Below are 23,686 nucleotides of genomic sequence, written 5' to 3' on the forward strand. Positions count from 1 at the left end.
GCTGGGACAATTACCCTCCAGAGGAACCTTTGCTGCAACCCAATGCACTGTGGAGGATATGGCCAGGATATTCCAGCAGACACACAGCTTCTCTAATCTCTGCAGGACTCATGTTGTAAGTCCTGGCAGAGACTGTGTGAGCTCCCTGATCCTGCATTGAGAGGAGACTGCTGGCTATGCCTCTTCCCTCCCCACCTCTGCCCCATGTGGCTCCAAAGAAGAAAGGCTAAAAACTCCTCAATGGTTCCCTTCCCTTTGTCTGCTGGGAACATGGCTCTGCTGAGCATCTTCAAATCTCTGTCTTGGGGGCTAAAGGCAGGTGGTTCTCATGGACTAGGGGAGAGGGGAGTACAACGCCCTGGAAGGGAGACAATCCTCCAAGCTGCACAGACCCTAAGCGCTAATGCCATGTCCTCCCTTACACGATATGAGAGGTTTGCACAAAACCTCAAAAGGCTTTAGAAATACAAGGACAAGACACTTGCACTGATCTGGGTCTGAAATAAACACAGCAGGTCTTTGTCCCAAGGAGTGGTAGACCAGGAAACAAACTGCAGAGTCTCCCATCACCATGCAGGTTCCTCTGCTGCTCCCCTCATGTCCCAAAACGCAGCCTTTCTTTTTACTTCTCCATTCTGCCTAGTTTGGCTCCTTACCGTCTGCTCGGGCTCTAACATCTCTTTGTCCATGGCCACTGGCAGAGCTACCTGGGAAGCTGGCATCTGCCTCCATCAGCAGGGAGAGAGAGGCTTGCTCACCTGCCCCGTGCCCACTGGGGACGGTCTCACTGGAGCCTGAGCCTTTGGTGGAACACAAAGCCTGGCTGTCCCCAAAAGCATGATTCAAACAGAAGCCCTCGCAGCTCCGGTTCAGGCTGTGGACAAAGGGCATGGGTGGAAGACTCTGGCTGCGGCGAGCTCTTTCTTCAAGGAAGGTTGGGCTATCCCACTGTGTCTCAGGGATAGGGGAGAACTCCAAGGAGGAATCGCCACTGGACCGGAGTGGTGGGGAGGTGCTGTTCTTTTTCCTGCCTTTAGCCAGTTCAGCAAAAGATGTCACTCGCTTCAGGGGGGAACTCTGGATGGGTATTGCTGGACTTTCACTCAGCTTGACTGGACAGCTCACCATGCGCTCCAAAGAGCCCAGCCTGCTGCTAGGACTCCTGTCCAGGTTCTGATCATAGCTCCTGGAGCGCTGCCGGCTTGTGTTGAGGTTAGGTGGTGACATACTCACATAGACCTGACCCTCAATCATGTTCTGGGTGGCTTCTCCCTTTGCCTCCTCTTCCCTGCACTCCACGTTGCTTTCTTGTCTCAGGTCAGGCCTTCTAAACAGATAGTATTCAGTGGGCTGGGCTGGGCTACCTTTGGTATGGTCTTCCGAGCAGCTAGTTATGGAAGATCCTGCTGGGCTGGGGGATGACTGGGAAGACAAGTCACACGTGACTAACTTATAATAATTCTGAGTAGCCACAACAAGTCGTGCTTGGCTCTGGAAGCAGGTAGTGAGATCTGAGCTCTCTGAAGTGCAAGGCTCGCAGTGGAGATGGTAGGAGTTACAGTTAGTGTCAAGGACAGGTGAGGAGGAGCGTTGACACGCACACACCTTCCCCAAACTCTCTGGGTGATGTGACTCACAAGACATCTTGGATTCTGTGGGTGATGAATGCAAATCCAGGTAAAACGCTCCTGTGTCTGAGTGGCTGCAGAAGGAAGAGTCACAGGACAGGTTGGCTGAATTCAAGTTAGATCGAGAATGGCCATTCATTTTGTTGTAGAGAGCACTGAAGTTCACCAGCACCCCATCAGAGCTGTTGCAGGAAGAGTCGCTTATGTAGCCCATCTGTTGGTCAATCACTTCAGACTGACTTGATGAACTGTAGCAGCGACAGTGCTGGAGCTCTGAGCTGGAACAGCTGCATGTCCGTCTGTGCAGGGCATCCTGATTCCTCAGTGATTCACCCGTGTTCTGGTTCCACTCCTGGTTGCCACCATCAAAAGAGAAGCTGGAGGAGCTGCCGCAATGGCAGCTACATTCATCCAGCTCCATGCGTTCTGAGGCCTGATGGCACTGGTTCGCATTGTTCCTCTTCTGGACGTCATCACTGCTGATTTTGTCCTCTTGCCCGTCTACCACACTGGACCGGCTGGCCATGTTCCAGGATTTCACAATGTGGTTGGAGTCATGGAGGTGGAAAGGGGGCAAGGCCAGCTCGTGCAGATGAAAGGGAGGTTTGCCAGCCACAAGGGAGTTGTGAAGGTGGAAAGATTTTTGACCCAAGTCATCCCCAAAGATGCTGAAGTCTTCACCCTCATTCAGCAGGAAAGGGTTGTGTTGCTTACTGACGCTATGGACAATCAAGTCCCTCGCTTTGCCTTCTTTGTTGTCCGAGGCCTCTGCTGAGGTTTTGGAGGCCTGGAGAAAGCTGCTGTACACCAAGGAGTCAGCTTGTGAAAGGTCTCTGTCCGGAAGTGCAGAGGTCTGTGTAATGCCTAGCTCTGGCTGGCAGAAGGGGTTGGTCCTTTTGCTCACAGAGCAGCACTGTCTATCAGGGACCTGGCAATGCACCAGGGGAATGTGATGGACAATCAGTGTCTCGCCAGTCAGTTTGGGTGAACTATCCATGGTGAGGAATGCTCTTCAGGACATCAGTTAAGCTGGTGCTACCCATGGACAGGTAGGGGTGCACATGAGAGGCTGGGAGGACACTTCTCATGGGGGAATTCAGATACCTAGAGAGAGACAAAAACACAAAGGAAGTCACCTCTCAGGAAAGGCAGTAACTAAAGCATCCTTGGTTTGACTGAAGACTTCATGACCTAAACAGACTGGTCCTTGTCAGCACAAGTACCTGAGCACAAGGTCCCGAATTCTCCTTCTTCAGGGAAAGCACCACAGTGTAAGACAAACACGTCCCCCCTCCCTGCAGACTCCTGAGACAACACTTGTGCTTCCAACTGACCCCTCTCAAACTTATCTGAAGTGAGTAACTGATTTCACTCAAGTGGCCAAAGGGCTGCACAGGCTTTGGGCCAAATGAAGACCTCACTGCTGATGGCACTGTACGCTCACAGGAAAACATGCAGACAGCACAGGGTCTGAAATGAAGTGCTGCACTCTGATGAGAGCAGTCCATCTTCTCGCACTGGATTCAATACCTTTGCCTGCCTTTAGGTACCTTGAACTTTCCTTTAAGACAAAACACTTAACTGCATTGCCAAACCTTGCAACATCAGAGAGACACAAGTCCAGGCAGAGACTGGAAAGCAGGAACAGACTGGAACAGGAAAGCAGCAACAACCATTCTTCTCCAAAATCCAGGAGTCCCCATGAGGTCCTGAGCTCTTTTAATGGTGCCAGGGGAGCAAACCAAAGTATGCAACTACTTATGCACACAAGGGCCTCTCGTGAAAAGGAGTGGATGACTTCAGTGAGGCCATGGGGAGCTACTACTGATGGTTAAATAGGTCCCATACAGCACATTGCCTTCTGCTAACCTTTTGCTGATGATTAAGCCTCAGCTCAGGCTGGTTCCTCTTGTGGTTCTGGGTGCCTGGTTCACAGTTCCCTGACACTTTGCCACATTATCTATAGTACTTATCTGCTTATCTTATTACCTGCTGCACTTCACAACAGTACCACTGCCACAGCCCACAGTCCCAGGAGCCGTACAGGCAGGGCACTAAGAGCCCAACTCCCTCAGTGTTTAGTAAATAGCAGGTTGTCATAAAGCTAGAGGAAGATGTTCACCAGCATTTGATATGGGAGAGCAGAGAACATGTTCATTCCTCCTTCCCCATCTAACCCAGAGGTCCAACCTGCAAGCGCCTCCAGGACAGTCTGGAGGGGGTTTTCCCTCTTGCCCTCCCTTCTATATGTCAGAGAAGCCAATGCAGAGAAGTGCATTGGAAGGCAGCTAAGGCAGCAAGGAGAGGGAGAAACCACAAAAGACAATGCTGATCCATTATGATCCTGAGGGATTCAAAAATTAACTAGGGCTCTCATAGATCAATCCTTGTTCTGAAAACCCTGACCCAAACACCCTTGGTCAGCAATCCACATCCCTTATCTCATCCAGGCATCCTCAGTGCTCACAGCACCCTGACACTGCATACTGTGATCCTGCTCTGGACTCCAGGACCCCTGGTCTGCTGCCACCACTGACCTTCAGACTCCAGAAAGTAGCATTCACAATATTTGAGTCTTTGCCTACCTTATTCCTGCATTTGTGACTGTGGGATGAGAATGGATTTGGAGCAGAGCTGCAATGGCACATGGGATCCCAGAAGGGAAATTAAGAAATGTGGGATAAGTGAAGTCAGAACAACAGTGTAAGCAATGAGACAGCTCCACAGAAAGATCAGGAACTTCAGTTCTTCCAGCTTCATGGCATAAGAATAGCAATTAAAAGATGTTAAAAAAAAAAAAAGATCAAAAGAAGTACTTTCCTCCCACACATAATAGTTCTTCTCACAGACACAGGATAATGGTGGCAGGAAAAAAAATAGAAAGATGGAAATGGACCCGGTGTTTACAGTAAACACCCAATGATGTAAAAGTTAATGCTAACACCAGCGTTAGTGAGCAGACAAGCCTTGTGGTAGACTCTACCAGAGATCATCATGGGACCTATATGGGGGGCACACACACCCTCATGCCTGCTTCTGCTGGGATGTTTCACCCAGGATTAGGCTCTGAAGTAGAGAGGTCACCTGGTCCACTTGGACCACATCCAGCTGGACTATCATGCGACCCTAAACTCCCCCCCAACCTATAGTCTCCCTAATACCTATATCACCCTTCACTCCCCTTTCAGTGACTCCTCTGTCTTACAAGCCTCTGGCTCCTTTCCCACAGCCTCTGCTGCAGAGGCTGAAAGGAATGAGTCTGTCCTCAGCCCAGTTCCTGGGAGATCTTTTACATCAGGGATTCCCAAGATCACATTGTTCAAGAACCATTGTGGGTAACAGCAGCTCCTGGCTCTGTGCCTAGCACACACACATGCTGAAAGTGGTGTTCAACAGCTGGGGCAGTGTTCATGTACCATTTTGAACCTTGCGCACCGCTGATGGTACACATAGCAGTAGGAGCTCCTATTTATCCTGTTACCCTCCCAGAACTACGGGAAAAAAACCTGGCCCTGGTCCCCCAGTGCCTATCTACTCATTCAGACTTCCCATGCCCTTGTTACTGCCTTTGTAGCTGATTGTAACACTTAGATCATGTATCTCCATAAGGCTTTGCTATATTTTGAGTTTCGCCACAATACAACCGCTTGAAAAGCATCATTTTGAGGATACATTTTGCGTGATGACAGCACACTTCACTGCTGAAGCACTGGGTCTCTGCTGCCTCTGGGAAATGGCTGCTTGGAGCTGGCTTCCAGCACCAGCACTGATCTGCTGACAAGCCCTGCTGAGCAACACGCACTTCATGTTGGTGCAGATGCTGCTGTGAGAGGACAAGCTTTACACAGGCACACTTTGACATTTGACAGCAAAATGTCAAGAGAGCTGACACACAGCCATTTCCCAGCTGTCTCTCCAGAGCTCTGGCTGCAACATGCAACTCTGCCCAGCTATTTGGTTTCAGTGGCAGCACAGGCTCCCCAGGTGGACTGTGATTCACTGGCTATTACAGATGCTGCAGCAGACAGATGCCTACTCTGCCTGCACCCACAGCCTGCTCCCAGCACAAGGCTCTGAGGTCCAATATCACAGGAGGCACGCAGCCAGCTCCTGCCAGGAGCCATTCTGACAGCTTCCCTAGGGATATGCATGACACTTTTTCTGCCTTAGATACCTCTTTCTCCCTTGGGACACCTCTTCTGGCTTCCTCCTGTCTCAGGGATGCAGGGAGGTTAGGCAGTGGCACTGCCAGTGCAGGGATTATTCAGTTCCCAACACCAGAGCACCCTCCCTGGCCATACTGTCCCTTGGCTCTCCCTCCCCGATTCTGGAAGACTGTAGAAGGATCCTCCCTCTTCTATTTAGGGTCTGGTAGGCTGGGGTTGACACTGGGGCATAAAATCCAGCAAGCAGAGTAGTTTCAGATTCTGCTGGCTTTGATCAGCTCCTTGTAAAGCTCTCACACTCCTCTGCAAGGGGAAGTTTCCAGATGTGGGGATAGGCAGTCTGTACCTGAACACTTTTTGCCAAATCAGTTCATTCTTCTTATTTATCATTTGCAATAGCGCAAGCCCACAGTGTGTTGAATCCTGCTCAGTCCTACACACACATCAGCAAACATAGCATCCAGCAATGATCCCTGCCCAGAAAAGTGTGTTGTGGCAGCGCAAGGCAGGGAGGCACGCAGGGAGCACAATGACTCTAGACACATCAGTACAACAGCCATTTTGATTGCAAATGTCAAAATTCTTTACCTTCTCCATACTGACACCATCTGCTGCTACATGGGAGATATGGATTGTTTATTCAGTCAGCTCGCTCTTGAAGTGCTAAGGGTTACCTGGAGAAGGTAAGGGCCAGACATTTCATTACCTGTGGATGCTTCACTCCAGTCAAGATAATACAGAACAGAGAAGGATGGTGTTTTGTGAGACACCTATGATGTGGTGTGGAATTGCTTATCAATGCTTATATTCCCGTGTGTGTGTATATATATATATACATGGCAAAAACTCCTTAGCTGCAGCAAAGCTCTAGGTAAGTAGTGGGAGAGAAGTGCTGAACAACAAAGGATGGTTCAGCACTGATCTGAGAGCTGCCTGCCAAGCCATGTCTGCGCTTTAGAAAGGAGGCAGCATGCCGCAGATAACAGGGGCATACAGCACCTTGCATAGCTGAGCCTTTCAAGATCTGCACCTCATGCCTTGTAAGTCCTTGCTGAGCACTACATAGAGGCCCCCAAATCCCTCCTCTGTCCTACCCTCAAAGACTGAGGATGTGCTGATTTAAGGGTGATCGGTGCAGCTCCATGGCTTCTGGAGTACAGCCTCCTGCCTCTGCAACACTGCTGAGAAGATGCAGAAGCTATCAGAGTCAGCTCCAAACTGGTCTGCAAGGCTCTGCTTCAATTAAGAGGGGGCTGGTGCAAACACCAGCCTTGCCTCCAAGTGCTGATGCATTAGGTGTGGCGGTCACATACAGCCAGGCATACCCCGCTATCCGTTACTGCTCTGGCCATGCTTTTGGAGGTCCATCGCTGATTGCTTAATACCCTGCTCTGCTCAGCGCTCTCAGCTGCACACGTGGGGCGACTGGGTTCAACACACAGTGACACAAGTTTCCTCGTAAAATGTAATGCAATAGTGGGGGAGGCATGCAGAGATTTAAGAAATAAATGTGATTTACATACAAAAAGATTGCACATATAGCACAGAGAATGAAGAGGCAGGAGCAAGATCATCAGAACTGCCAGCTGGAGGCAATGCTGGCTTTTTGGAGGGTGGCTTTTCTGAACAAATTACTGTTTCTACAAATCTCAGCCACTTCATCTATGAAATTGAATGCCCAATGTAAACCTTTAACTGTGAGGATTCTTGCTGCTTCTTTCTGAATGGCTATGGTTTCACTGTCATCATCATCTTCCTCAGATGGACCAAGATCCATCAAGTCACTCAAGGGTGAAAGATGGAAAAACAGAGTTAAAAGCTGGGCATTCAGTTTCATAGATGAACCAGCAAAAATCCTTTTTTATTGGAGCTGCTTGTTCTTTGAGGGTTGTTCCATGTAAATCCCTGACTCCTACGGAGCATTTGCATTAACATGCTTAAAGAAACCAACACAGCTCTACAAAACAAGCATGAGCAGAAATGCTGCAAAAAGCAACGGTTTGTGTGAGCTTGCAGACATGGGCACAATACAGACATCTCTTTGCTCCACGGGGAGAGATACATTCAGTTTACTCCCTGTAAGTCTACCTCCAGGCAAAAGGGCTGGTAGAAGTATCCAAACTGAAAGCCACTCTTCAGACATTCAACAGGACAGGCAGTGTGAGGGATCTCAGGGCTCACTGGTTCCAGCACCAGTTTCCAGGATCCCAGTAATGCAGTTCATCCCTGCCCCAGCTTTGCCACTCCAAAAGCTGCCAGAAAGTACTGAATGGTTTTAAAAAAACTCAACAGGAAAATTCCAGCAAGCTGGAGGGCATTCAGGGAGCAGTGTGAGCGAAGAGGGACACAGGATGAGTGGCCTGGGGATGACTGAACCATCTGGGTGAGTAAGAAGAGGATGAATGTGAGGACTCAGGAAGCCTGTAAGTTGTTGTAGGGTGGGACTAGCTAGTGGTATTTGTTTGGACATTCATTCATTTCTCACCAGCTAATACATCTCTGCCAAATTCATGCCTTCAGTAAATGCTTTAGTAAATCATCCAGCACGTTTAATGAAAGAAAAGGTGTAAAAAGAAATACTAGTTTTTTGACTCATCCTAAACCTTCAGTTCTCCTTCCCTGCCTCAGGGAACAGGGAGCATAGTGAGGGTGGTCTGTCTGGTCCCAGGGTGAATATTCCAGCACCCAGTGTTTAAAGGGGGCTGCCACAAGACAGAAAGACTAAATACTTCCTAAATTTCTGCCTCAGCTCAGGCTAGTTCCTGTTGTGGTCCTGAGCAGTGATTCCTGAAAAGACCACTTCCCTTTTCTTTCCACAGCGAGGTGCTGCCTGGGCCAGAGCTTTTTCCAGCGGTTTCCAGGACAGCCTGACTAAACCCATTATTAATGTATCATTACATCCCAGAACTATATAGGATTATGATGTGTTCAAAATGGAAACTGCAGCATGTGATGATCAATCACAGCCCTTGCACACATGACAGCAAGGAGCTGCTCAGGTCAGGGATGAGGGGCTTGCCAGCAGAGATGATAGGCTGAGTGAGATGAAAATAAGTAGCAGTACATGTATTCCTGCCGATGACACAAGTAGCATGAGGCAGGTACTGCCTCCCAGTCAGAGGAAAAGAAGCCCCAGCTGCTTTGGGCATTTTGAGTTACAGAAGACATCAGAAATAGCTCAAGCAGCAGATCTATACCGGCTAACACAGGAGCCAGACAGTGACTGAACCAGTTTTTCCCATTTCTGTGCTCTCTTGCTCTATGACTCATCATCTGGCATGTGACAGGAGCCACTTATAGGCCGTGACTCATGGGAGGTGATCTGGGTTGGAACCTGCTCCTCCTTCTTTCCACAGCCCATCCTCTGCCCCAGGCCCCACCCTATATGCTCTTAATTACCATATGCAAATCCAGAGGAGAAAAAACCTGATGTTTCTAGCTGTTAATATCACACCAAAATTGCTGCTGAATTAAACTGCAGACACAGTAAATCCTTTCTTATCACAGACACTCTAGTAGCAGCAGCAGGAGGAGGAGGACTATGCACTTCTATAGCATCTTTCTGCCTGAGCACTCTGAAAGCATATTGAAGATCTTACAAGAGCAGAAATTACACAATTCCTTTCTGAAACATGGATCTGTCTGAGTGCTGGAGCCTGGCTGCTGCATGATTCCCAGAGTACTCAAGAACCCACACAGATGAGGAAAAATTCTTATAAGCAAACAAAATAGCTGGGCAGAATCAGTAGCTAAGATGCCAAGCTTAACTCCTCCTTAGCTGCACAGTTTTGGCCAGGGCTTAGCCGCGAAGCAGGGCTGTGACTATCAGCTGGCCACCTCATGAACATGCTCCTTTTACAGACCTGCCTGACTCAGGACCCTAGGAACCAGAGGCTGCAGTTGAGTAGTGACAAAAATACAGTCAGCAGTTGTGGGTCAACCAGAGTCAAAGCCAGCAGAAGCGTGGACTGAAGGTTTTCCCACCAACAACTACACCTGGGACCTGTGAGCTCAAAACTCTCCACCACAACAGCCACAGCAGGGCAGGGAATAAAGTGTCCTGCTGAGGGAGTCAGGGATCAAACTCAGCGCAGCTTTGTGGATCAAAGCCAGGTCTCTGACCTGTGCCTGCAGGCATACAAGATGGCAAAGCTGCTCCCGAAGTCTGTTATATGGCTACACGCAACGGTGAATGAGCAGCCATTCTTGCTCAGGTGTGCGCCGCAGGGGCGAAGGCTCCCGAAATCATAGCAAGAGGTGGAGGGGGCACAGATGCTTCGTACAGATGGAGATATTCTCAACAGCACTGGAGATTTCAGGGGTTGCTGGGGATCTGAATCATCCCTAGAATTACTATATTTTGGAAAGACCTCTCAATGAGAGATCATGAATCACTTCCACTGTGCCCTCAGGACTTTCTTCCCTAACATTTACTGGAATCTGGCTTCAGATAACTTGGCCTTGCCCAGACCATGGCAAAGGAGAGGCCCTGCTTATCCAAGGATTATGGGAGGATAATTTCAGAAGCAAGTTTCATCTACACAAAGAAAAAGTACATGAGGACACCTGCATCTCAAGTAGTTCTAGATCCCCTATCACCTTCATGACTTGGGGAAAAGATGAACTAAGCCCTAAAAGGGACAAAGAAGGTCTTCACAGTGAATAAGATCTTACTGCAGTACAGGTCAGCACATCCATACAGACTCCAGCCACTCCATGGCTGCATATCTTCACTGTTGCTTCCTCTCTATCCAGATTAAAACTGGCATTGCATTTCTGTCCAGATCATGCATTGCCGGAATCACAGCTGCAAAACAATCCTGAACCCTCCCTGCAAGGCAAAAGCATCAGTGACCACTGAAGAAAGCCCAAGAAATAAGGAACTCAGTCTTAAGATAACTCAAAGAGGCTGTAAAATTATGTTTACTGTCTGTTCAACCCAGAGCTCCACGTATGTAGGAATCACTCACTATCAAGTGGAAAACCAAACATTTCTGGGATGGAAGATTACAGATATACAACCTCTTGTAGCAACATAGCAAAAGCAGAACAGGCAGCAAAGGTGGCTAAGGGAGAGTGAAGTAAAACCACAGCAGGGTCAAGTTCTTGAAATAACTAAGGTATCACCCCACAAGTCACCATAAATAAAGCAGCTAGAGATGTCAAAAAGCCCTAGCAGGATTATTTTCAGACTTGGACACAGCAGTGGTGCAATGGTTTGCTACCAGGACTAGGTAGCCACGTCCAAGTGAATAGGAGAAGCAATGCAGGTATGGCATTACCTAGCAGTGATGGGCATCAGTTCTGTCAGATAGCCAGAATGCCTGCATCTGCAGAGCTTTATTATTTTTAAATGATGCAATCCTATATGGAATTTAATACATACTGTGTGCAACCAGATCAGGAGCTCCAAAATCAAGCACAAACAGAAAACATCCCAGCTGTTCTTCTTCACACTGCATGTCTAAATGGTTTTTCAAACAGCAGCTATGTCCAACAGCCGATTCCTGCTAAAACTGCAGGAAACTTTAACCCTTCCCAGCTCTAGGTAGTTCTAACAAGAGCAGAAGCAATAACTGGATACACAGAAAGAAATTTTCTGTCTCTCCAGAGCAGGAATATGCAATAAGCAATTCAACGGTCTGGAGGCTGACAGCACCCTGATTTGGGGATGAGTAAAAAAAGGCTGAGTAACAGCCCAATAAAGGCAGCATCTGATGAGAGTAATGCATCAAATTTATCCTGCCCTCTGAAGGACATCAGGACCACATATACTTTTGCTGCTGATACCCAACTGCTTTTAGTCTACAGGCTGGATTTTGCAATCCCTAGAAGGTAGCTGGAGGAAAAGACCCTGTAGCACACAGGTTTGAAAAGGGAATTTGCCTGATTACTGTTAAGAATGTGCATTTCTTGACCCTTTTATGGCCAAATTCCTGAACAAACAGGCCCTCTGTAATCAAGTCCAAATGCCGTCTGAATCTCATTTCAGCAGAATTCAGGCTTGGCAAAAGAAAGGCAGAATGATTCCCAAGATGATGGGACAAGAAGCTTCTGAACTGGGAACAAATCTTTGGACCATAGCGAGACCATGCAAGATTAGAAACCACTTTTTGCACTATACAGCAGGTCTTGATATGACCTTCCTGGCCAAAACAAGTCTATCAAGAATGCTTTTTTCAAGAAAAAATCTAGGGCAAGTGTTGACACTAGCTCAGAAATAGAGGGAGGAGAAAGAAGTAACGGACAGATTAATATATTTAGTCTTCATGGATCAACTGCTACAGGGAAGTTTTGATTTCAGCACAGGAACACAGATGTCTGTGGACTGAATCAGACAGGTGAAGCCACATCCTTCACCTTTGCTAGCAGAGTTCAGATGCTCTGCATGAGGTGTAATAACCCCAAAGCGGGCAAATGAGTGACCAGCTGCTCCATTCTCACAACCCCCCCCCCCTCCCCCGGTCACAGGCAGCCTCCTCCACATGGGAACAGTTTACATCTAGAAGCAGGTTTCACAACCCTCCCATAGTAAGATAGGTGCCTATACAACCATAATGCTATATATTCTTGACATCCCTTATAGTGTCCAATTTTTTTTCTGAATTCTTGCAACTTTTGGGGCTTGTAACTTCCTGAACCAGTGAGTTCCACAGCTAATTACAAGCCACAGTAGTAGTTGTCTGCCAGTCCTTTTGAACATACTGGCATTTAACTTCATTACTTGTCCTTGGGCTAGGGCAGGGAGAGTATAATCTTTTCTATTACATTTGCCACCCCTCTGAGCAGTCCCAAGCTTTTTATTCTGCTCACATACAAGAGTATTCCCTGATCTTTGGTCCTGTCACCAATCTCTTTCCAACTGTCCTCCTGATGTGTGGGTGGGCTCGTATGTTCGCGTGGCCAGCAGCAAGGCAGAACTCAGAGGATCTGGATTAAACTGTAGCATCAATTTACATAACAGAATATTTTCCATGCAACAGAACTAACAAAAGGCAAGCCAGAACCTTAATAAAATACTTATGAAGCAGACCAGGCACTCCTAATTATTACACATACTTTTCTTCTGAGAGGAGAAACTTATCCCTCGCAGGGGGTAGCAACCCAAACAAAACTCAGCTTGCAAAGCTCTAGCCAGGACAGTGATCAGCTGCCCTGAATGAGATATTTATTTTAGGGTATCGCTCCACAAGACAGCTCATGTGCTAATTAGGCTTGGAATGACTGGGCTCAACAGAGCATTAAGGGTCTAACTAACTAAATCTGATAACCCTGGATTAACCAAGGTCTTCTGCCGAGGAAAGTCTTGCTGGGCTGAGGAGGATGCATACACCTGTTCACCAGGAGAAAAAAGGAGGTCAAATGGGGATGATCCTTGGCTCTGTACTGGAAAAGCAGGCCAGAGTCCCAGGGGACACACCAAGACTACCGGAGGGATAACTGCTCCACTTTTAATCACTTCAAGGGTGTTCAGAGAGGGCTGAGGAGATACCTTAAGACTGTAGGCTCCCAAGTCTTCCCAGCTAGGACACACTCGCATTTGGACACCTTCTTTCTTGAAGCTGTTGTGTTCTTTCTGTACCAGATGTCTCAGAGAAAAGAACAAGTACCTGCAACAAGTGGTAAGGAAGAATTTGCCTCTCCTAAGCCCTTGCACTGAGATGGGCCTCAACTCAACCAGGAGGTTTCAAAACTCTGCAACTTCTGCTCTGAACATGTACTATAAATACACTGGGTAGTCTTATTCACACAAATGCCAAGCCATTTGGGAATATTGCTGGGCTTTGAAGTTTAACAGCAAGATTCGTGGACTAATTAATCATGGTATGTGAAAATTATTCCTATTATCAGTTTCAAATAATCTTCCTTAACTTCCTGGAATACTTCCATGTTACAAGCAGGGTGGCACATAAATCATTATCGTCTTTCTCTAGACTGTTCATTATTTCATATCATGAACCCTACAGTTTCCCATTTAACACAAATAATTCCCATTTCTTCAGTCTCTCCTCTTGTGAGAGTTTTCCAGGACTTTGTGCAGTTTCCTGGGCAGTTTCTTAATTCCCTCCAACTCTGCAGTCATACTTCTGAGCTGGGGTGACTAATTGCACACAGTTTCCCAATCAACAGTGGGATGTCCCCTGCTTTCTGTATCAACATTAGAAGACTCTGTACCATAATTTTCCATTCCATTTCTTATGTACCCTAACATTCATATGTAGATGTTCACCAAGTAAAGTTCCTTATGACCAGGGTGACATCCAGGTACTTTTTGCAGTTTAATAACATCAGTTTAATGAGTTGGAATCAATTTAATAATTTAATCAGCTTAATAATTTGGAACCTGACAAAATGTACTTTTGTGACTATCCTGTTACACTGTTACACACATTTACTTAACATAGCATCAAGCTCAAAACCGCAAGGTTTGCAACAAGACTAGCCTAGAAGAAACCAGGGGATTTTTCTTACATATCTGTTCACTGAGGAGAGGAGTGTCTTTTCACTGTCTGTAGAGTGTGGGTTTTGCTCCCTCAAGTTGCACAAATTCTTGTGGTAGGGGTATGGGGAGAAGTTTTCCCTGTCCCCATGCAAATTCTCTTTGTGGTCCCCCAAGAGATAAGAGGGTCCTCAATGTCTGACTAAGGTCTGGGTGGAAGGATATTTTCCCTGGTGAATTTGCCTCATTAAATCTGTGAGGTCTGGTGGCTTGCCTCCATGAAAGAAGATTCCCCTTTCATTTTGATGGGCAGGCCAAGAGGTTGTTGTGATTTTTCTTTTCAACCTCAACTCATGCCAAGGGGAAAGCAAACAACAATGTAGTAGACCAAAATACTGGCTGTGGAACATACTCTAGTACAGAGAGGAATCACCCCTCAGTGCCTCCAAGACAAATACAAATGCATTGCTTCAGTTTGGGGTGTTTCTCCACCCTGCAATACTAAATCATGTCAGCAGCACAAAGCCTGGGAGAGGTCAGAGGTACGGAGATGGAGACATTCCTTGGGATCTCTAAAGCTTGTACAAAGTCACCAACAGAAGCACAGAGAATATAAAACCCAATGGATCAATGACTACTATCAGTGTCTCAACAAGATATGGTCAAACATAAACAATGACATGTGACTAGAGCGTTGCCACCTTTGTGTATTAACCACCCTCATGCCCACTGCTTGTCAGTGCTGGGACATACCTGTTTCTGGCAGTTCCTCCTCTCCTCCTCTGTTATTGTGCTATGAACTGGCTAGCCCTACTGTACTAGGGTCTAGAGACCTCCAGGGATGTCCAAGGTCCCTCTGTGCTCCATGCACCTTTTCTCTCTCCCAGTCCTCCCCAAAAACAGCCAGTCTAAGAGGAAACGGAAGGGAAGCACATGGAAACGAAAAGGCTGTCAGGCTTACTGTAATAAGAAGTAGTCACTACCTTCAGAATGCTTTATAAATGCAATAATTATAAATAGCAAGTGTCTGCAGAAATGAAAATGAGGCATATGACATGGAGCTGAAGGCAGGAAGAGACATCTGGGTAAGGAAGATGCTCTCCTCAACAGCCATTTCAAGCACTATGACCTACAGCTGGAGGATAAATCTCAGCAGTAGGTTAAATTAGATGCCACTGACTGTGGACAAGAGAGAACAGTTTGTTGCCAATAGAAAATGGCTAAGCGCAGATGCATGCTGAAATCTACTTGCTGTTCTTCTGAAGGGTCAAGCTCACAATAAGCCACATTCAGGCAAGAAATCCCTTAGAAGCGACTACAACTACTCACATACTAACAAGTGGTGAAGGAGAAGGCCACCACGGTAAGCCAAACCCCAGGGCAGATGTGTCACTCTAGGTATCGATCATTAGAATGAATTAGGCAAAGCCAGGGAAGATACACTGTGTGGGCCAACGATATCTTGGGACCAGATATAGCTAGCTAGCTCTCATCACTCTGAGATACCTGTGCCACTGGCCCAAAAAGCACATCAATAGGGCAGTGACACTCGGTCTCTGCTTCCAGATAACATCTTGTGATGGAGCAGAGAGGGGGTTGGTTTGGTGGTAGTGCCAGTTTCCCATCACTTGCCAAGTGTCAGTACAAAGCATTGCTGCCATCACTCAAATATTTATTATTTATCACTCAGTGGTACTGCCAGCCCCACACCCTCAGCACTGCACAAACACCAATGCATGGTCTCTCTCCCAACAGTTCAAACTCAGAGGGTGAGCCTGAGCCAGAAGCTGCTGTCACTTACATTACGGCCACTCACCTACATTACAGCTTTACCTGGGTGGCTCTGTCTCCTGCCTCCCATTTACAAGAGTTAACAACTGCAGTCCTTTTTTTTCCCTATCTGCTGATAGAACCACCAGCAGCCTTGCCCAGTAAGAAATATTTGCATGTGTCTGATGGATAGAAAAAAAAAAACCACATTGTCTACACATCCCTGAGGCTGCAACACAACTGTGGAGGAAGAGTTTGGATGGAGAGGAAGACACTGCACAGGCCTGCTCTTGCGCTCATCTTAACAGGTATGTCCCTGCTTTGACCCACTTCTTTCAGAAAATGAACGTTAAAATAATTTTCATCAAGAGAGAAAATTGGAGCAGAATCAGGGACTAGAGCCATTTTGGCAGCCCATTACTTTCTCTTTGGAGAGTAACCAACTTTCAGATGAATGCTAGGGCATGCAGGGAACCTGCTCAGCAGATAACATGACAAATCCCTGCTAAGGCTAGTTACCAACACAGCTGTCATTGATCATTGCTATGGATTTTGACCCCCTGCCAGCCAAGCTCCCTCAGCTCCTTCAAGCCTTATCCTGCAGCCTTTTACATAACTCTGGAATGGGGTAAGCTTCTGGCTCTTTTGGACTTACAGACTGGACTGCTAGAAGCACTTTATCCACATCAGGACTCTTCCCGCGAAGTAGCAAAGGTAGCAGACAAGTGAGCTTTCCCACTACTGGTTGGATTTTAATGGCTTCCATAAACACTGGGACAAAATCTTCTCATTCAGTACTGTCCTGCAATTCCACAGCTGACAGGGAGGCACCTCCATCTCCAAACCTCTATGTCTCACCCAGCCACACAGATCTCCACATCTCTCACTTTTGTTTGCTTTTCTTGGGTTTAACCAGCACTCAGGTCCATCAGAACCATGCCTACTGAGATGAATTATCACCCAGCATCTACGATATAGAAGTGGCTTTGGACTGAATATCTCAAGCTGACCCAGTTTATATAAAACAGAAGGGCAAAAAGCAAACAGCTCTGTAATGAAACCTTTTTATAATTTTTAAAGAGCAGGTCTCTGGCATATCAGGGAAAACAGTTATAAAGCCAACAAGAACAAAGAGCTTGGAGGAGTACTGCAGAAAAGACTTTGAATGTACATCATAAGTAAGAAAAAAATCTGGAATCACCAGGCAAGGTGAGGAAATTAGAAGAGCAGGGCTCCTGAACAACCTGAATGAATAACCACACCAAGAAGGATATTAGAGGTAAGTAGAAACAGCATCTTTGATGCTGTTTTGGCAAGAAGAATAATATGGAAGCTGCGGCAATGACAGGTTAGACAATACAGGGGAAAGAGGGTGCAGAAAAGGAAATGAGAATTTGAAGTGGAAACAAATTCAAGAAGATGAATGCACTCAAGTCAGAGGGACAAGATATTCTTGATCCCAGAACAATGAAAGAATAGTCGCATGATCGCAGCTGGCAACAGGGCTTCTGATAAAAATATCCATGAGGAAAAAGAGAGGAAGGAGGAGAAGCCGTGTGGCTGCCAGATAATAAAGGTAAACCTGTACCTGTTCTGAAAGAGGAAGGGAAGTGACCCACGTTAGATCTATTGACCTGCCCTTAATACTACATACAATACAAAACACTGGAAAAGAATAAGGTGACTGGGAAATAAATGAAAAATAGGGCAAAACAGAACATGGGGTTGCTAAAGGTGGGTTACTGTCTGGCTATCAGGAATAATACTAGAGTGAGATCTTGACTCACCAGGAGCATCAGACTGGAAGAAAATTAAGATCTCTGGGACAGAGAACTCATTTTTTGTTTGCTATTACAGCCTCAGACACCTGAGAGGTGGTAATGGAGCCATGGGCAGGCCATTTCCGAGTCAATGGCATATTCTCCTGGGCCACCTGCACTTTCTGCAATGCAGGTCCAGGGTCCCTTGGACCAGAGATCCAGCTTCACTTTATCCCCAGCATTCTGCATCGATGCAGTGAAGAAGACACATGGCAGCAATTTTATCTCCTTCCTGTAAATCATTTCGGTCAGCTCCAGTTGCCATCTTTTAAGCATCTCAGGGCAGAGATTATCTGTGCACTCTCACTGCTTAACAGATGCTCTTGTAAGAGTGGCACCTACTAGCTAGGCACAGCCTGTATGTCCTGGGGAGTGTTCCCATCCCATGCAGTGAAGCAGGCTGCATCACCTTCTTTTTATTCCTTTAGGCAAGCATTGTACACACAAACTACATGCAATTTTTCTTCCACACCCCGATACAAGTATGTGTACACTGCATAGATATGTACTGTTGCATGTCCTGTCCTCCAGCCCATGATGCACCTACAAACACACACATGTTGTTGTTATCCCCCACCAACCTCCTGCAGGAGCCTGTTCTGCAGCAGCACCACAAAATGCAGTCTGGTAGCATGTCTCTCACTGTACAGTCCACTCTTCTCACACCTACAGGAGCATATCCTGCTCCCATTGGGCTGAATGGGACAGAGACCTGGAGACACAGAGAGGGTTCCCAGATCCCAGGGTGAGATAGGGATGAGAAGGAGCTGCAGTTCAGGAAGCCCTATGGTGCTTCCAGGACATTGTCACAGAGCTGCGAGCAGAATGCACTCTGCTCCGTGGTTTTGCTCGAAGCCCTGTCCTTCCCACTCGGCACCCTGCACTGAAACTCTGGGTTTATCTTCTTCACCAGGTGTAAAGGCCAGAGAGCCTTGCCACTGCATAGGGACGGAGAAGGAGCAACCGTCTGAGAATCTGCAGCAGCAAAATGGTTCCTTCAGAAAACTGCTGCAGAAAAGGCTGTACTGAGGATCACTCCCACCTCCACAAACCTCTTGGGGCTGCACACAGCACTGACCATCCCAGGGAACACAGTGAGAGGCTGGAGAATGACAGTACAAATGATACGTTTACATTCCTTGACAATGACAACCCTGATTTTCCTCCCCTGTGCCCTCTACTGCTGGTCTCTGACCCACAACCCCCTGTTCCTCTTCAATGCCCCTCACACCTGCCTCTTCTGCTCCAAGGTTCCTCTACAGCTCTGCCAAACATTTACCATTTTATCTACATTGTTCCTACCATCCTGTTGCTCCTGACGGGCCTAAAGATGCTTTATCTGAATTATTCTTGGGTCATTGGCAAACTGCAGAAAGCTTTTGTGAATAGGTTAGACCTGCCAAGCTTGCTCATTAGCAACACCAGTATACAAGGTTCTAGATATCTGGAGGTAAAAAAAACAGATCTCTATTTCCCTCATACTCCATACACCTTTACAACACCCATCAATCCAGTCCCTGTATGATCTGTTCCTCAACAGCCAATGCTAATATAACTCCCATTAACACCACATTCCCCCCCAAACACCTGCGATTCCAACCTCACATGCTCAGCATTTTCCATAACCCCAAAAGATTGCATCTGCTATTTGATTATCTCCTTTTGTTACTACATTCCCATGTGTACATTCCCCTACAGCCACATCACTGTATCACACATACCAAAATCTCATTCTTTTATACCTTTGCCTTATTTTTCTCACTGACTGCCATCCTGAACATTGCCTCTCCGGCATCTATATCCCTATCCCACATATATCCTTCTCCTTGTTCAAGCCCTTCTCCCTTTGTGTTTGCAGATGCAATTTGATGGAAGGATTTGTGCAGAGGGTGGGGGAGGGAAGAAGGAAGGTGGGGAGGGAAAAGAGGGATTTGGCTATAAAAAGACCATGTAATTAAGCTCTAGTAACTGATACCCAGCCTGGACCACTCATCTCAGTAATTAAAAGCAGTAATTCCTCCATTCCTAGATAACCTTTCTCATCTGATCTGTGAAAAAGAGGCAGGGAGAAAGCATTCATTTACACAGCCAGCACAGACACGCCCTTGGGCAACACAAAGGACTCCAGCCTGCACAGAGCCCAGTGTATCTCTTAGCAGAAGAGCAGGGTTTTACCTGCCACACTATTTTATCCTAACACCTTTTGAGCAATTGATTTACCAGTATTTAAAAAAAAAAAAAAAAAAGGAAAAAAAAGCTACAAGCCACACTGACAGAAGCCTTTCCTCTGTCCTTTGTTTCTGGCTTTTCATGGAAGCGCTGTCTGTCAAAACAGCTTTTGAACTGCACAGCAGCATCACTGCCAGGGATGCACAGAGAGCATGGTAGCTTGTGGGACCAAAACAATCTGTGTGGGCTCGGCTGTCATGGAAGACACAATGGAGAGCTGTGTGACTGCATTGTTGGGGCGAAGCACAGCTCGCCTCTGCATAACCAGCCCCAGACATGACAACCGCTATTTCATAGCTACAATGGACAAACACGCATTCTGTGCAGCAATACCAGCCTCCTCACTCTCTTCCATCAATTATAATCACAGCAGCTCCAAAGCAACGCAACCTCTGAAGAGACAAAGCAATCCTAAAATCTTTAAGCTTCACTGGGTAACTAGCAATCTCTACAAAACCAAACCAGCCACTTTGCAGGACAATGAATGGCCTGAAAACCATCAGTATGACTAACACCCATCCCGATCATTTCTCCATCTCACCTTTCCACAGATCCTCTGTTCCCTGTCTCCTCTCACTGAACACGCTCTGCTCCGGCACTGCTGAGCACTCAGATTCCAGCAGGCTCCATGCTCTCTCACCAGGATGCTATGGGAAACACAGAATCAATTTTTTTTTTCATGGCTGCATCCCTGGCAATGCAGAGGGTCTGTGCAATCACATCTCCAATGCTCCTGCTGCTGCTGCTGTTGTGACGTTGCTGTGTGTGAAGGAGCAAGCATGCCCACAGCATCGCCGCTCCAGCTTGCAATCAGTCCCTGTGGGACCTCAGACAAGGCAGGGGATAGGAGGGAGCAGAGAAGGAGAGGAGGGGAGAGAACAAGTCGAGCTGGAAGATGGAGTATTGATTCTTACAGGAACTGGGAAATCAGGAAGGTAGCATGAGGAGAAATATAAAGACTAAAGCCTATGCCATAAAATAGAGCTGCAGCATCTTATTCTGTGATGAGCTTTGGTTTCAGATGCTGCATGGTTGCAAGCTGTCTGATCTCTTCTCCTAGCTTTGCAAAGGAAAGCAAAAGTAACTGGAGTGCTATGTTCCTACAGTTGATAATGGCAGCCAGAGCCCTTGGAGATAAAATGCTAGCCTGCAAAGCAACGCACAGGAGGAGGAGGATGGGAGGACTTATTACTAAGAGATCAGGAAGACTACAAGAAGCTTCTTGAAGCTTCTTTTACATTTCTGTAGTGCCTTGTCCTAAAGAGTTTCACCAACAGAACCTACACAGCATCCCTGAAACGCAGCCACCCCCGGAGTGAGATGCAACCACCAGCACTTCCCCCAGTGCTGAACACACCTACCAGGGATAGGATGTCTGAAGTCCACGCTGTCACAGGGAATCTCAAATCAAGATCCCAGCAACTATTAACTACAGCTTGTGATTAAAGTGCTGCCTGTAACCTGCGCATCTCTGCAAAGCAATCCATGGCAGATCTTTCTTCCTGAAACAAGGGATCACCACCTGCAAAAGCCCAGGCTCTCTTGCTGTCCTGGGGCCACGTGAAAGGATTTTTCCATCACCCCCTTTTCACCAGAGGCAGCTGAAACCTGCTCAATAGGAAAGTCAGTGCAGTTCCTGACAGGGCACAGGTAGCTTCGCCAAGGGACATGTGTGGCTACTTTTGTTTTTCTGTCACAATCTGGGCATGACCACACACCTCAGAAACTCAACTGTGCTCCAGGCTGTGCCAGGGGAGATGTTCCTAGCGCTAGAGCAGCTCCCTTGAGACGACCATCCTGGAGGGACCATTCACATTATTGCACTTTGCCATCTAACCCCGCTCGGAGGGCTGAGGTGCCATCACTGCTCCTACAGCCACTGCCCTGCTCTGAGCTAAGCAGAGCTTGGAAAATGGAGTGTCCACATTGGAAAAAGGTCTACGCTGGCAATCCCTACAAGCCTGAACCAAAGCCCATCTCCTAAACCGAGGTTCTGTGGGGAGCGGGCAAGTCAGAGAACGTGTAGAAATGTCACACAGACACACAGTTCAAAGAAATGAAGAACCGTCACATGCCTGAGTACTTTTTGCTCTATGCCATGATGCACTCAAAGCAGCAACCAAATAAAACAAATACAACAGCCTGGACAATACAACACTTTGCAGAAGCTTCTGCCTCTGGAGAGGCCAACATAAAAAGCTGTGACAGAAAAATGTTAGACTCATTACTGGAAGTGGCTTCCAATTGTCTCAGATCCCAGACCACTAGAAACCTTTAAAATATCTCTTCGGGTAACGTTCAAATCAGATTTCTGACTGAAAACCCAGTGACTGGTGGGTAGCTCCCACCAAGAGCTACCAAGGGCTCCAGAGGCAGGAGTCCAGGACTCCCCCCAGCACAGAGAGACCCTTACAGAGAGAAAAGAGAAAGGGCCTTGGGCTGGCTGTGGGCTGTGAAGCCCATTCACGTACTGGAGCCAGCATTGCAGATGCATCTCTGCTACTCACCTCTGAAACACTGGAAACGGTCCATCAGCCTGTCCCAAAGCTCAAGCTCTGCAGGTCCTTCCCGAGAGGCCAATGCACATGCCCCATCTGTGGTACTTCACGCTCCTCAGCCCACTGCTTGCCTTTCCTTGGATGCTTGGGACCCACACCACAACCTTGTCCCATTCAAGCAGCAGGGACAAGCCCCAGGGACGATGCAGGAGCGAGGGATGTACCTCCATGCCTGGCCATTTACAGCAAGCAGAAAGCTAGTCCTGGCAGGCTGTGTTCCACCCGAGCTGCAGTAAATGAGACTATTAGCAGTCGCGACAACATACTCCCATTAGAGTGCAGCCCCCAGACCCCCATACGGCCAGTCCCATTGTATTGTCAGCGTTAATTAAGGCAGGCTCAAGCAGATGCCTCTGGCCCGTTCAGCTGGGACAGTCGAGGAGCAGCAGCGAGGAAGGAGACAGTCTCAGCTGCGGAACTCTGTGCAGAACAAGGAGTGTTTGTTACCCAGGAGACTCATTACCACAGCAGAGAGGAGAATGGAAACTATTTCAGTGCCCTCCCCAGTCCTCCACAAGCATTGCCAATGCTGACGCCAGGAGGTATAAATGCTGGCAGGCTGAGTGCTTGCCTGCATCCCTGTCCCTGCCACAGGACACTGGCATTAACCAATTCACTGACAGCAATGCCTCCCTTGTGTAGCAGACATGCACACCAGAGCAGATGGAGTCAGGGGGCTGTTTTGTTAAAAAACAGAACAATGCAGCAGACAAGGGGCTCCCTCAGAAACACTCCTATTTACATATCTGTTCCCAACATAAACATTTGTATCTTCCTCCCCAAAACAGTTATTCAGCACCTTCCCCCCACCCCAAGCTCATGTGGCCTTGCACCTCTGCAGCAAGCACCCCTTTGCTGCATCTCCCTCCCAGGATCTGCCCCTCTCAGCAACAGTGGTAAAAACTGATGGGCTGTCCCAAAGCTTCGTAGGTAGTAAGAGATTACAGGCGCTAATGAGGAAGAAGAAAGCTCTTTCTTGGGGACTGTCTTCTAGGAGATTACTTCTCTTTGATCACAGAGATGAGTCAGTGTGAGAAGGGGAGCATGGCTGACTCCACAGTCTCATGCAAGGAGG

At 47.4% G+C, this 23,686-nt stretch overlaps 1 protein-coding gene across 3 annotated transcripts in view; it reads right to left on the reverse strand.

The window, feature by feature from the left end:
* Positions 1 to 22,619, reverse strand: part of RUSC2 (RUN and SH3 domain containing 2) — a 37,014-nt gene extending 14,395 nt beyond the window's left edge. For 2 of the 3 annotated variants that reach the window (XM_072859028.1, XM_072859027.1), the window contains exons 1-3: positions 22,561 to 22,619; positions 20,595 to 20,700; positions 759 to 2,732 (exon numbers count right to left, since the gene is read on the reverse strand). In XM_072859028.1, coding sequence (XP_072715129.1) covers positions 759 to 2,625 — 1,867 coding nt within the window. In that variant the 5' untranslated portion in view covers positions 2,626 to 2,732; positions 20,595 to 20,700; positions 22,561 to 22,619. Of the gene's footprint in view, positions 1 to 656; positions 2,733 to 20,594; positions 20,701 to 22,560 lie in introns of all 3 variants that reach the window. The other variant, XM_072859030.1, reaches the window with a different exon arrangement.
* Positions 22,620 to 23,686: the final 1,067 nt, after the last annotated feature.

Source organism: Ciconia boyciana, chromosome 4 (genome assembly GCF_034638445.1).
Source record: "Ciconia boyciana chromosome 4, ASM3463844v1, whole genome shotgun sequence".
In the NCBI taxonomy this organism is placed as follows: domain Eukaryota; kingdom Metazoa; phylum Chordata; class Aves; order Ciconiiformes; family Ciconiidae; genus Ciconia; species Ciconia boyciana.